The sequence below is a fragment of the Danaus plexippus genome, assembly GCF_018135715.1.
Source record: "Danaus plexippus chromosome 22 unlocalized genomic scaffold, MEX_DaPlex mxdp_27, whole genome shotgun sequence".
NCBI classification, from domain to species: domain Eukaryota; kingdom Metazoa; phylum Arthropoda; class Insecta; order Lepidoptera; family Nymphalidae; genus Danaus; species Danaus plexippus.
The window spans coordinates 2492190-2507180 of NW_026869855.1; the positions used below are offsets into that span (position 1 = coordinate 2492190).

At 31.3% G+C, this 14991-nt stretch overlaps 1 protein-coding gene across 1 annotated transcript; it reads left to right on the forward strand.

Annotated features, from left to right (window-relative positions):
* Window positions 1-13465: 13465 nt before the first annotated feature.
* LOC116773703 (uncharacterized) lies at window positions 13466-14784 on the forward strand. Its single transcript, XM_032666206.2, has 2 exons — window positions 13466-13545; window positions 13822-14784. The coding sequence occupies exon 2, from the start codon at window positions 13835-13837 to the stop codon at window positions 14621-14623; it is 789 nt and encodes a 262-aa protein (XP_032522097.2). The 5' UTR covers window positions 13466-13545; window positions 13822-13834; the 3' UTR covers window positions 14624-14784.
* The last annotated feature ends 207 nt before the right edge of the window (window positions 14785-14991 follow it).

Sequence of the window (14991 nt, forward strand, 5' to 3'; positions counted from 1 at the left end):
TTATTCGTTTAATTTTTTTTTCATCCCAACTTTCGCTATCAATAAAATAATATACGTATATCCGAAGAAGACAAGGTGATTTTTTTGAATCGAAATGTCATCGAGATATGAAATGAGAGCATTACACCGATAGATGTCATTGGGTCGATCTGATCTCGTGAGATCTATACAGCATCTCAATTAAGTCGGCATTCCTTTGATCAGACAAATTTACGCGCCAACACTAAGTGCCGTTTGAAATATGGCGACGGCGTTTTATACAGGGTGATGTTAAATATGATATCCCTGCTACAGGTTTACATAAGATACAAGTAGTTCCCAATTAATTGCATTATTATTTTATTAGAAAATATTTTTAGTGTCTCACAATATTGCATTTTTTATATACCTAATGTATAGTGCTTGAATGAGTTACTACCTGTGGTAAGTGGAATTTAAGCCTTGATGTTAAGAGCGTATTAAAATTATTACTGTTTCAATCTAATAATATATACAAATGTCTAGTCTGTCTCACTGTAAAGCAAAATTTGTCCCATAATTCATTGTTTTTATCTATAATATATGTCTAATGATTTAAACAATATATTAAGTTTTTAATACACCCTGTACAAAGCCGCGGAAGCGGTAGCTAAGAGCCGGCGGAACTTAATGCTCCAATACTGTATTTATATCCTCACTCAGAGTGTAATTTATGTCTCCGTGCGACTCATCGCTACGACCCATTACGATTTTTAATATTGAATACGACTGGAGAAATGAAAATTACATTCAGCTATTAATAACATTAGCAGCGTACGACATAGATTTACAACACATAAATCTTAAACACATTAAAAAATGCATTAATACAGTGTTAAGAGGATTTTTTTTTTTATTGTAACATTCGCATTAAGGAGTTCGTATAGCCTGTCAATAATTATAAATTTTCGAACATACTATTTCAGTTTTTATTACATTACACGTATTTACAAAAAAATACGTTAAAATTTTAAAAGCATTTCCTCAATATTCAAACTCCATTAGAGAACATAAATCCGACCGACATCGGAAGTATTTTTCCATTCCATCGCCCTTGATGACTCCGCAGCCATTTTTCTTTAAAATGTTTTGTCAAAGCTGTCATTGTTGTTTAGTGATGTGTGCCTAATACATTAATGTCGATTTTTCTTTATCCGATGGAAATGACTTAAGCATTGTGCCTCATTATTTTCATTTGGTTAACCGTTTTAAAATATCTAACCTTTCACGAATTGATTGCCTTTTTTATTTTTATTATTAAATTATAGATGCGATGTCAAACATTCTTTTCTGCCAGTAATAAAATATTTCTGTCTGCCAATAAATACATAACAATATTTAGGAGTGGTTTTCTTTGGTTGGTAATTGTATAGTAATTTTATTTCAGTAATATATTTCAACTCACGCGCGGTGGATAACGACCTTGGATAGGTTAATGCTGAATAGAACTAACATTAAATATTGCGATGTCTGATAATTTTTGGTACGAATGTACATTGCATGCATTTGTATATTCGGATTATTATAAATATGTTTTTCCAAATACGTACAAAAATTCTCACGTACGTCACTAAACATGATTCTAGTTAAGATTTTTTTATATTGTATAAATTATTGTTTCATAATCAAAGTAGATGAATGTAATGTGTTCTGTTCCACTCTCGCATAACACAGTCAGCTAAAAGCTTCTCAGCACACTGACTTCAATGTTAAGTTTATTTATACCGGCTCTACCTCCACGTGTTAGTTAACTCACCCTACTCTGTTTACGATTGTATGAATATAAATATTTAAATAGATAAGGTAGTATTTTATTATTTATTATTCGAAATCTAAGAGAGTTTTTTGTTTTTTACGTGTAATATATTTTTCTTGGTTACCGAGTAAGTTATAGTAATTTCGTTAATATGCTGGAGTTGATTTAGTAGACAATTTTATTGTACTAGCTCATAGCCGCGACTTCTTTCGCGTTGTTTGATATATATTTATTTTTATATGTTCAAGAAAATACTCATCACTGACTGACTGAATTATTAGTATACGAATTAAGATTTCTGAAAATTTGTATAATTATACATTTAATGCAGATATCGCATTTCTAACGTGAACCGAGTAATGGTAATGGAAGTTAATTTTTCTTATTTTAAGCTATCCCGTACGTAAAGAAGAAAAAATTACAGTAAGAACAATTTGCATTTTCATACTGTACACTAAGAGTTTACCGTTTCCCTTTAAATAAACTACGTTAATACTGTAACTTAAACCTAAACAAATGGAAAGTCTGTGTGTGACCTTCATTGTTTTACTTATATACTACAATTATCGCGGGTTTGAACGAATAAGTCAGGTTATTGCGTCAGACATTTAAAATTGTAAATTTAGGATAATAGCTAATTTAATACATGAAAATAGCAGATCGCTACAATTAACAGACAATTAACGTTCACTTTGTGTTTTAAAATATTAGACATTAATACAATAAAAGAAATACATTGAAATGGTCAGCTTTACGAGAAAAAAAATTGTAACCCTACAATAGACCAGGTAACCAACTGATCAGATCCCTGATTTAGAGTAGATATAAACCTAAAAAGGTTCTACCAAATTGGTTCGTTATCTACCCTTCAATCTGGCCATATGTGGTGATAGCATCTACAGTAATTAGATGATACAGTAATAAAATCATTGCTGCGTCATGGGGAATTATCTTTTATCTTTTCATTGTTCCTTTAAAGTTAATAAATTTGCAATATGTCGGTGAGAGTTAAATAAGAACGGGTGTGCGGTGACATTTTTGTTATGTCAATAATATTCTGTCATTTGACGTTTCATTTTTTTTATACATATAAGTTATACAAACCATTGCACGAATTTGTTATGCCAAATTCTGTCAATATAATCTAAAATTAAAAAGTATCTGTACTTTTATTTATATAATCTATGCTCAAATACAATATTTTTTTTTTTATGAAATTTTACATATTTATTCATCAAGTTTTCATTGTCACGCTAAATCCTGAGCGGCAACAGTGTTTTAAACTACAGTTTTAACGTAAGTTAATCAACGAGAGTCGTGTAACGGTTTGATGTATTGTGACAATGCAAACTCGGACTAAAATATTTTAATGGTGGCTAATTGTGGAATAAAATATAACAAACAACCATTTATTCTATCGTAAAATTAAAGTTTCATACAGATGCCTCTCCGTTATATGTAAATCTTAACCTTTACATATCTTTATATATTCTTGCTTTGCCTTTATATTTAGCCTCACCGCTTCCTAGAACCTATGATGACGATCACTGCTAACGAGAATTGACTTTCTGACTGCAATTGTAAAATGCGTCAGACATCGCTAACCCCCTTTAATTAACAAGATGGACGTTCAAATACAGGACAGGAATATTTAAAACATTAAAATATTATTAAATAGGATGCTGATATGTATAATATTATGTTCCAATCGCATCAATCTAAACAGAGAACCTTTTCATATAATTTATATACTTTTATCTACATTTAGTATAAAATCTCAGTCATTATATAGCATTTTACGCCACCCACGTTCAACTTCCGTATGTAAGGAGATATTTAATACATGTTTGTTAGCGAATATTAAACAAACATACAACACAAACATTGTAACAAGATCGTCGCTCGCAGAAAATAAACACCCTGTCTCTATGGCGCACCCTGATGATACACACGGACGTATAAAAACACAAACGTAGCCTTAATGAATTTAACATAAATAACTATACCTATACATATTCATAAAAAGCATTGGTGTTAGCTCTTACAGATGTGTTTATATTAATAGTGTACCTGATTGTTGTTATTTTTTGACGTCCGTGTGTAGTGCTGGCCACCTGGCGGTGACGTCACATCCCTCGGACACAATTATAAAAAGATTAACTTGGTAGGTGTGACTTCATGATTCATAGCACGCGATGACTCCGAATCATGAATTAATGTTATCGATGTTAAATACGAACATTTATAATGATTACCCCTCCGTATGTCTGTCTGTATGTTTGTTGTAACACGAAATTGAGGGTAGGAATTAGTTGTTTTTTTTTTTTAATAAAATTGTGAGGTTTTATCTGATTTTGTTTATGGAATTACAATTTAATTTTTTTCCTAGTAGTTTTTATATTCATTTTACATCAAACAAGTGTTTGCCTTTGAAAGAAATACCGGTATTTTTTGTAAAATTATCTTTGAGGTCTAAAGTTAATTTTCCATCAATATAAATACGTCTTAACATGTTGTGTATAGTGAATCATTGTCATTCCATTACTTTATAACTTATCATGTTAAAAATCATACGAATTTTTTAGTAACGCCTGCAACAGAATCTGAATTTTTTGGTTGTTAAGTAAATTAATATTCGTGTATTAAATATACGTATATACCTATGTATTATTCATGATGGAATAACATAAATGATTCAGTCATAGAGTTGTCCGAGGCTTATATATAATCCTGTGAAATCCGGCGAGTCTAAAAATTTGATGCGACCTCATGAACGCGCCCTTCTGGGGGAGTAAAAGCATATTTATGTTAGTTTCTGAATCACGATGACGCTATCCCCTCAGCGAGGTGCGGCCTCGCTGGTACTATTTCAAATCTTCATTATTATCGACTAATATAATGCCAATATGAATATCGAAGAGATATTTTCTTGTTGTGTGTCATTCAATGAGAATTTTTTATATAAAAATATTAAAATTTATTATCTTTAAGTGGATATTATTAAAAAAATATTGTACTTTTGTTAGTAACTTATATGTTAGATTGTTTTTTGTTTTTAGACAGACACCATTTGTATATTGAATAATTTCGCAATAATAATGATATAAGATCAATAAAATATTATTTATTAAAAAGAAATTTATTAGAAATACTTTTTAACATATTCAAATTATGTAATCGATATGCGAGCATCCTAAAAATGTACTAACGAGGCCGCACACTACGCACTTAGCTCTCAGCTTCTGTCAGGGACAACTTGAAACGCGTTTCTATTGCAACTTACATCTATAGATATAGATGTAGATATAGATATATCATCTATAGATTCAAACACATAGAAAGTAAAATCTTTTTAATAATTTATTATTTCATTACAATCTGAAGTGTATAATTTTTATGTACATTTAATTTATTTTCCTACGTTAACTCTCTGAATGAATAAATTTCTAAGTCAACATATCGCTTAATAGTTTCGTGACAATTCATGACTACAGACACACAATATATATAATAGGCCAATTAATAAAAAAGATATGTAAATATTTTTATAGTTTCAAAACGTCAACTCGTTTATTATTTAATCTGTGCCAACTTTTCTTTAATGTTAGTTGTTTGTAGAAATGGCTTTTGGATTTTAATATATTTCAGTGATTCCGTTTTAACGATGCTTTTAATCCATTAAATCATAACATAATATTTGAATGTTGCTTTAATTTTTATTTTTAAACCCTGAATGTAACGTTTTTATAAGTTTATAATTATTTATTAAACTTTTTTATGAATAGATAAAGAATATTTTTAAGGAATAGAAAAGTAGCTTTAGTCCTAATAATGTAAATTGTGAATTAACTTAAATTCGCACACATACAAACACACACACACACACAAACACACACGCACACACTAAAGAAAGAGTGATTACTCACAATGGCGGAGGAAAGGGTTGAAAACCAATCAGCTAATTGATAGATAATCGCAACGAAGTATTAGCCTTTTGTACAGATGTTTTAGGGAGGGACAATTATTATTGGTGGCTTATTTAGATACTTCTCTTAAATTAGTTTATTTGTAACGGTTTAAAAGTAAATTAACATCTTGAAGACAACGACGAAAGAAACCTAATCGTTTATTTTGGTTGCGAGAAACTTGACAGTTATTTTTTTTTAATTGGACAACAGCATCTTGTACAAGACACACATTATACGGACGATTAAAAAGTTATTTACTTTTTTATTTTAAATATTACAATGTACTTATGCTTATGTGTTAAATGTATTTTTTTATTCAGTTTAATTCAAATACAAGTATGTACTAACAACTTAATATTTCTCTACTCGCATATACAGCATATATAAATATATATATTTGGATAAGAGTATTGTCAAGTGAATTGTTTTTCATATTAGGGTAAGTTCTAATATCTATATTGATTGCGTCCCAAATGAAACCCTGATCGAACATGACAAACCATTGTTCATAACACAGCAATCGTGAAAATCTTCCGCCATATTGTTTACAACAACGGTCCTGTCAAATGGAAACAACGAGACGACAATTTGACTTTTTTTTTTATCATGCCATCAATAATAGTAGTTAAATAAATTAATATGTAAATAGTTTGTAATATTAAGTATTACGAGCTCACTAACGAACTCACTAAGAATAGGTTTGTTGTAAATTTGTACGCGGAAGAAGTAGGAGCGAGAGGTATAACAGCCAAATCTGTCTACAACCTGCTAAAAGACTTAGGCCTGCTGAGAACTAACATCAGTTTATTTTTGGAACGTGAATCGAAGGCAGCCCTAGCAGCTTCGTTTCATATTTGGTTAGGCAGGGAGAGGAGCTTGGACAGTGGAGGTGAGTGTTTAACGCGCGTTAGATAGGGGCCTTAAACCTACACCTGGGTCGCAAGTCCCAGCCACTGTTGAAGCTCCTCTCCCTGCAACGATGGACCCGGCACCCGCACGGTGAATCCATGGAATGCTGAGAAGTTTCGTCTCATTAGTATGTTTAATGATTATAAATACAAATAAGTAGAAATTGTAAAATATGAATAGTTGTGGCCAGTCTCATATTGCTTCAACTATTTGCCGGAGGAACTAAAGATTTGTTCGAAAATGTCAAAAGTGCAAATAATGTTATTTTTGAAGTAACTGTCTATTAATTTAGGATGTTGGACACCTCTGTTTAATTTATTTGTTTAACATGTATGTATTTATTTATTTTGTTAACTTTTAATTTTCGCTGTGGTAACTTATTTTAGCAAAATTTTTGTTGTATAATCAGAATGTATGTGATTTTAATTTACCTGAATCTAAAAAATTCCAATTTATTTAATTCATCTCTCTATAGGGAGCGCGATTACGCGTGTCCGTATGAAAGAAACATAGACATGTGATTCTACTAGAAGTGTCTTTATTATTATTTAAATACATATTAATAATACTTTAAATATGTTAAATATACATTTATTAGAATTTTCGTAACATCGTTATATAGTTTTTTTGTTACAAATATATATATATATATGTACGTATAAAATATAAAGTTTAAAGGTAGCTTTAATTGATAAATGTATGAAAAAATTAAAGTCATAAGGAATAATAATAATTAATATTTTGGAAACAACGCGCTCGACAAAAACCTTATATTTCTATGAGTATATTATTAGTACGTAATAAAGTGAGTTCCAGTATTGAGCCATCTCCAGCGCGTGCAGTCAAGCGGCCCTTCTTCAGTAAGTATATTGGGTATCCACTGACGTTACCCTGACAAAGGATACACGGACGGGGGTGAACGTGGACAGTATCAGCAGTCATTTGCAGTATTTGCTGATTGTAAATATTTAAGGACTTTTTTTTTGTGTGATATATTTTTGTTACTCGATTGAAATTATGTTTCGCTTAAAATATATTGAAATGTTGTTATAATATAATATTAACTAACTGAAATCAGACAGATCTCTGTTTATGTGCGAAAATTATTAGTGAAAAACTGCAAACTATATAGTTAGCTGTTTAGTGTTACGATGAAAATATTAGGACAATAAATTGAATCTACTGTGTTCGTCTTTAGTCACAGCATATGTTAAATAGCGTCATGGCGTGCGCGAGCCCATAAGTTTCGGACATGTAATTAACAACAAAAAAATATCGACTAGTTAAAAAGCTATAACATAGTCATACTAACACTCTGTTTTTTCTTTAAATAAAATATTATCGATATAATTCGTTCATTAGGTAGCAACGTTACATTTACAAAGTAACGCGATTTGATTACGAACGAATCTATATCACACGAAATTGGCGCTAATTTTTTTTTAATTATTATATATAAAAACTTTTTTCTGTTTTACAATCCATCGGGCTGTATGAATTATGTCAAATTAAATTCATACCCAATAGCAAAGGTTCGTGTATTGAGATAAATTGCGTGTTCGTAACAAATTATTATCATCTGTTGTTACTTTATGGGGTAATCTGTTTATGAAACACGCATATATAATATTTTTTACGCTTAATACTAATATAAAAAAAAATGATTTTGCTTTAAATTCTTTGTATTATAATTTATGTCAAATTAAAATTTATCGTTAAATCGTGAAATAGAGATTCTCAAAAAATCTCTCGATTCAAATTTACTGTATATACATTTGGTGAAACCTACAAATAAATATAGCAACGGTCGTTTCAATTTGAATATTATATGAAATTAACTTGAGAGTAAGTGTGTTTTGAAATCAAAATATTAATCAAGCGTTGTTTTTTAAAGTGACGATAACTTAAAATCGTGCTCCATTGTTATTTATATTCTATAATATAAAAACCGGTTAATAATGGATGTTTGTACACCGTGGAGTTTAAATCCAAACCTATTTGAAGTATCAAACACTTGAAGTGAAAGATATTCAAATGTATTCCATTTCCGGATCCCGTCCCTTCGTATACAAATGGCGGCGCGAACTTATAACTGATGAATTCCATTGTTTATTTAGTCTGAGTTTTTATTGGATATTTTACTCGTCGACTTAAATTAATAAGATTTCATCACAAACGTTTTATTATAGATAGAAATATTAATTATAAAACTATCACTTTTGAACGACAGTCACAAATAACCTGAAAGCGTATTTGTTCTCTTTAAATGCGGATGAAAATCACAATGGCGACGTTTTCATTCGAAGCACCTATAGTGTAATGTTTGGTTGCAAAGTAGAATCGTGACCTACAAACACACGGCGGCTCAAAGAAGCTAAAAATAGTCGGCTATTTAGAGAGCACTCAAGAAGTAAGTTTCTTATCTTGACGGAACTAGAAAAAAAAACATGGCGCCTCTTTGATGTGACGTAAGTGCGCAGGAGTGCGGTCCGTTTGAGAGAAAATAAACGAATTTTATTGCTTGTAATTTATTTATTGTATGTATTTAATTTAATATATTCGATAACGTCTACTACATGTACACGTTGGATTTGATGTCACAGCAGTTCATACTACGTCACGTCATCGGTGACAATGATTAATGTCACTTTGATTAGTACAGCAGGGGATGTCATGTCATTAGCTAATGTCATTATATTTGACAACTAATGAAAATATTGTTATGTTCATCCATTTCTTAGAGAGTCCACCGAAGAAAACCAAATATAGATATATTATGATTTACTTATATATTCTATTAAGTATGTAAGTAAATGTATATGAAGTACATTAAAACAAATCTCTTTAAAAAAATGTTCGATTAAATTGCAATTAAATGCTAATTCATAAAAACGTTAAATATTTTAAAAAAATCATATCGAAGTTAAGTCCTGGATGTAAATGTTTCAAATTTGAATCAAAATACGATTCAATCACAGCTGACAAAACGAATTAAATTACGTAGTGTACCTGAAAAATTTGATATTTCAGTTAGAAAATACGACAAGTGTAATGTATTCCGCGTTGTGAAATTATAAAATAATTCGTCGTATTATAGAAGTGACGTGATCTCGTCTCATCGCGTAAGCGTTGTTTCGCGATATACATTATATATATCGTAATGGATTCCGATGAGAGATATACTTAAATGGCTCGTAAATACGTCAATGTTGCATTAGTTCGGAAAAGTTTTTCTAAAAATAATGTTACTATTCCTTTAATAAAACAGCTGCTGGGTGCATTACGTTTTATTATATCTGAGACGTGTTTGTTTTGTTGCTTTAAGTGTTTTTTTTTTTTACATTCGTAAACCATTTCGTGTGAGTTCTGAATTTTTTTATACGTACGTTTGAGTGTGCTTCTCTCAAGAAATACGTACCCGATGTTATTTATCATTCTCTTTATCAAGTACACTTCGATTTTTAAATACATTTTATGAATTCCAATTAATATCTAAGAAGATAAGTTGTGGGGACCGTAAATCAATTATCTTATGGGAAAAAATGACTTTCCTTGAGAATTATTCTTATTATTATAAAATATCTTTACTATGAGTGTTACTCTGACACTTACAAAGTATTATATATTATATAGGGGCTACTGTCATCGTTACAATGCCGATTTAAGACAATATTCGGGTTCGATTCCTGGCCGATCAAATACTATGAACTCTGATGCTTATTCAACTCAGTAACTTTACCATGAGAACACGTAGTTAACTACACACAAACAGTTTTCCGTATTTCATTCATAATGTTTAGCATGTTGTTACGTACGCGCTACATATTATAAAATAAATGAACATCGCCGGGGCAACATCGTTGTATGGATAAAATATCATTTAACGAGTGACGCCGCTGACTCCGCGGAACCAACACCAAGCCGTGTGAACCAGAAGATTCCTGATACCACACAAGCTATGGAATGGGATTGCTGTCCTAACATCGGGGCAATCATGTAGTCTTAGGTATAGGTTATAAGTTTTAATATGTAATTTTTATTATAATATACAAATAAGTATGTTCCGTAGTTTTCCTGGAACCTCCGGTTGCCACCTTATATAATCATCTAATAGCATTACTGTTTGTTAATTTCTCACCGCTGAACGTCTAAACAGATTTAAATGAAACAAGGCGTAGGGATAGACAGGAACTCGGAGAAGGACTTAATTTTGGACATGTAGAGTTTTACAGCTAGTTTTTTTAAGTAACATATTTTTTTTTTTTTTTGATGACGCAGGGAAACTCTTTTTACGAGCCGTCTCACCGGCCTTGGTGGGGCCATATAATTTATTCGCCAAAAGAGGTTCTTATAAATTTTTTAATAAAACTCTATCTGTTATGTCAAAATATAATACAGATACATAATATATGCTTATACAAAATCTTCGTACATTTACGATTAAAATATAATTCACAAAATATTTGTAAGTCTCTGTTTTCCTTTCGACTCTACGCTTAGTCTGAGTTGACATCGTCACACTGCACACAGAGCGTTAACAGTATTGCCGTTGGTTGTTGGTTCAGACACAGGAAACGCTTCGTATTTAGTGTGATGTAAACTCGTGCTAAGCGCACTACTGATTCCACAAACACGTTAGTAGATGTTAAAATAATTAATTTTTCCATATTAATGAAGAACAATCACACGTCAGTGGCTGATAGCATTGGCCTTGTTTGTTATGAGAAACGTGAAATTTTGGCTCTTTTTACTCAATACTTCACTTTCATCCAATATCCCCTTATTATTTTGGACTATCAATGGTATTAATTTCATAGTCAAGGTCAGTAAGCGAATCGGTATCTGCATGTAGAAAAGATATTTAGGTTGGCTGGTAAGGGAGTGTGTAAGGAATACTTATTTCCACTTATCTTTATACAATGTCAGTTTCTTCGTGAATACCCTTGAGCTGGCACAGCTGTCGGAAGCTGTGGGTTCATCTCCAGCATCTTAGATGTTCAAACTTTATCTTTAAACCGGTACGAATGCAAACAAGTGTTTAGCTGCGCACGCGCAAGTTGCTAACCAATCGCAGCGGTGCAACACAAAGGGCGGAGCTATATAGAACCTTTTCAATAATTACCGGTAATTTTAAAGGCCTCGATCAGATAAACCTTTTTATGGGAACAATGCCTTGTCATAATATTTTTATGTATATATTTTTTTCTTATAAAAATGATACGCCATTTTCTTACGAATAAGACGTTCGGCTCTCGATCATTATCGTAAAACGTGGAGCCGCTGTGTAATTTGGTTGATGTTATTTCATATAGATCTTTAGTTTGCATGTCTGTGTGTTTCTGGGTCTCTGTTCTGTGTTATATTGAGATGATTTTTACTGAATAAGTTTAAATAAATATGTATTACGAATGCTGTGACTTACAGACATAGAAGGTATTTAAATAGAGATTGTAAAGGCTCTCTGTAAGTTGCAGGAACGATACCATTCGCGCAAACGAATTTTTCATAGTATATTTATTGTTTAATTTTCTTTATTTAAATGTAAGCACAATACTGCTTGGATATTAACAGCGTAATATAAGTTGTATACGTACATATTATGTTGATAAAGCCAGTGTACATTTTTGTATGGAAATGTACTCAATAATGGTTGATTTATTTAATATGTCATCGCTAGACAGATTATTGTTATAATTTTCAAAAATATTAGGGAACATGTATGCACTATTTCCCACTGATTATATTACGTAAATAATGTATTGACGTTCTTTAAAAAAAAAACAAGTATAAATAATCTGAAATGAATATAATATATTTAGTTAAATAATTTATATTTATATAAAAATATCTTTTTTTTTTTTTGGGTCCTAAAAATCGTTCCCTATATTGGCTCACATCACAGCACTCTGACGTCTTTCAATTCGACGAAGGTTGCATTTTTCGGTGTGACTGACAGCCGGTGTTACAAAAAAATAACATTTAAATATTTAATTTTATTCACATAGAATCCTTAATATATGCTTAATCATATATTTAAAATTTTCGTTTATTACTAGGTTATACATTAATAAACATTCGTATAATCTCGTGGTGAGATTTACGAATACTTTGAAACTGAAAGTTTTTTGTTCGACTGTAAAATCTTACTAAGGATATGTTTACTTAATAGTTTAAAATACACAATTCATATTATAGTTGCGTTAATTAAATTTAACGTTATGTGCTTTTAGCAAATTTATTATATTTGTATATTAAAGAAAAACGATTTATCTTATACAGTCGAACTATCAAAAATAATATTTTTTTAGACCTGTATTACTTTAATTTCAGCATTGAAATGAAATAAAAAAACCTCTATTCAATCGTAAATCTATCTATTAATATTTTGTCCTCTCAAATTTATTACTAATGGAGTCAGTGGAAGGTTTAAAAAAAAAGTTCCGAGCTCTCGCTCAGGATACGAAATTGCTATCCATTATATAATTTGAGTTATTCAGAAAATTGGCCCCTTTTAAGTTCATTCGTATAGATTATGAATATTGTTTTTTATTTATCGAAATGGAAATATACTAATTTATCATATATATATATATATGTATATGTATGTATGTATGAAATGCTTTAGACATTTGAAATTATTTATCCGTAACGAAACAAACGTCGCAAATAGTCGCATAATTTTATTATAAGAAAAAAAATTTTTTAATCAATAATAATATTTACGGTCCTATTTGACTGCTCCCTATCGATATTTGATTTGTCTTACTTATTAGCTACATCGTATTTATTTCCTATAAATAAAACGCCTGTCAGTTTATTTTATACGCACATCAGTACTCCTATATATAACACGGATCGTTTTAGCGGTTATTCAGATTTAGAAATCAACTTAAGGTGAGCAATTCAAGAGTATTCAAATATTAATTTCATATAAAGTTAAACATGTTTTTTCTTATAAAAAGATATAATGTATCGGATTGTTACTTTAAATATCAATTCTATACTTAATTTAATTCTGTCGTAATTTCATAATTTTCCTATACACATATTGTGATTACGTAAATTTATAATATTTTACAACATTATAAATTGATGTTAAAAATTATCATCCTATTTATAAAACATGATTGAGATGATAGATTACATTAATAATTTACATATATATTTCAGTAATCTGTCTATAATGGCGCGTGTTTGCATGTATTTGCTGTTTGTATTGGCCGCGGCCGGTCTCTCTGAGTGCCGTAACGCTGACGCCAGCAATTATAATTACGATAGCGCCAAACCCTACGGATCGGCTGCTTATAAGGGACCTAATTACGCTGGTGATGCCAACTACGCCAATGACAGAGCACAGGCTCCTGGTAATAACGCCGCAGCCAACCAAGGTTATGCTCCAAATCCAGCTACTTCGAGCGGTTACAACTATGCTAACGATAGAGCCGCTTACAGCGCTCCTTCTGCAGCTGGTAATTCAGGAAACCAAGCCAACTATGAAGCTAACAAACCAGTTTACAAGAGCTCTGAACAAAAGCCTGAATACAGCAGCCAATATCAACAGAACTCATATGAGGATAGCAATAAAGCCGCCAATGAAAATCCATCAGCTTACAGCGGCTACAACTCCGCCGGTTACACCGGATACAGCAACAACGAGAACGAGGACAGCCGCATAGGAAACCCGTTCAGCCAGTACGCGTCATACCCCGCTTACTCCAACAACCGCTACACATCGCCATACAGCAGTCTATACAAATACTACGGTTTAGGAAGAAGCGCTGAGAACGCTGAAAATTCAGCAACCGCTTACAGCGAAAGCAATGCGGCGGGATCAGCTCGTGAGGGTAATAACGCTGAGGCGTCCAACGAATCCAACGAAGACACCAGGAGGTACCAAAACTATCCATATTATGGTTACAATGGCATGTACTCCAGCTCCGGCCAAAGCTTTGGAAACTATCCCAACTTTTAGAAGTAAATCCAGCGATTCATCGATTGAAATCGTCACACGTGTTCTTCTGAAGATTCTTCTGGATCCCACTCTCTATCTGACACATTACCAATAGAAAATTTTCGATCTTTTCCTCATATATATACATGATGTGAAATTATAATACATTTATTTCAAAAGTATTTAAGTGTTTCATTTAATATACTTGTGTATTAATAACTATTTTTTTTTCTATTATATGATAAAATGCAGTTTTTCGAATGATTAAATTGAAAAAGGAGGTGTCTCTCTGAATATTTTCATTAAATGCCGAAAAAATTTTGGTTCTTTGGCTTTGTTGAGTGCAAAAACGAAAAATCGAGACTTTATATAAACTAAAGATTTAGATT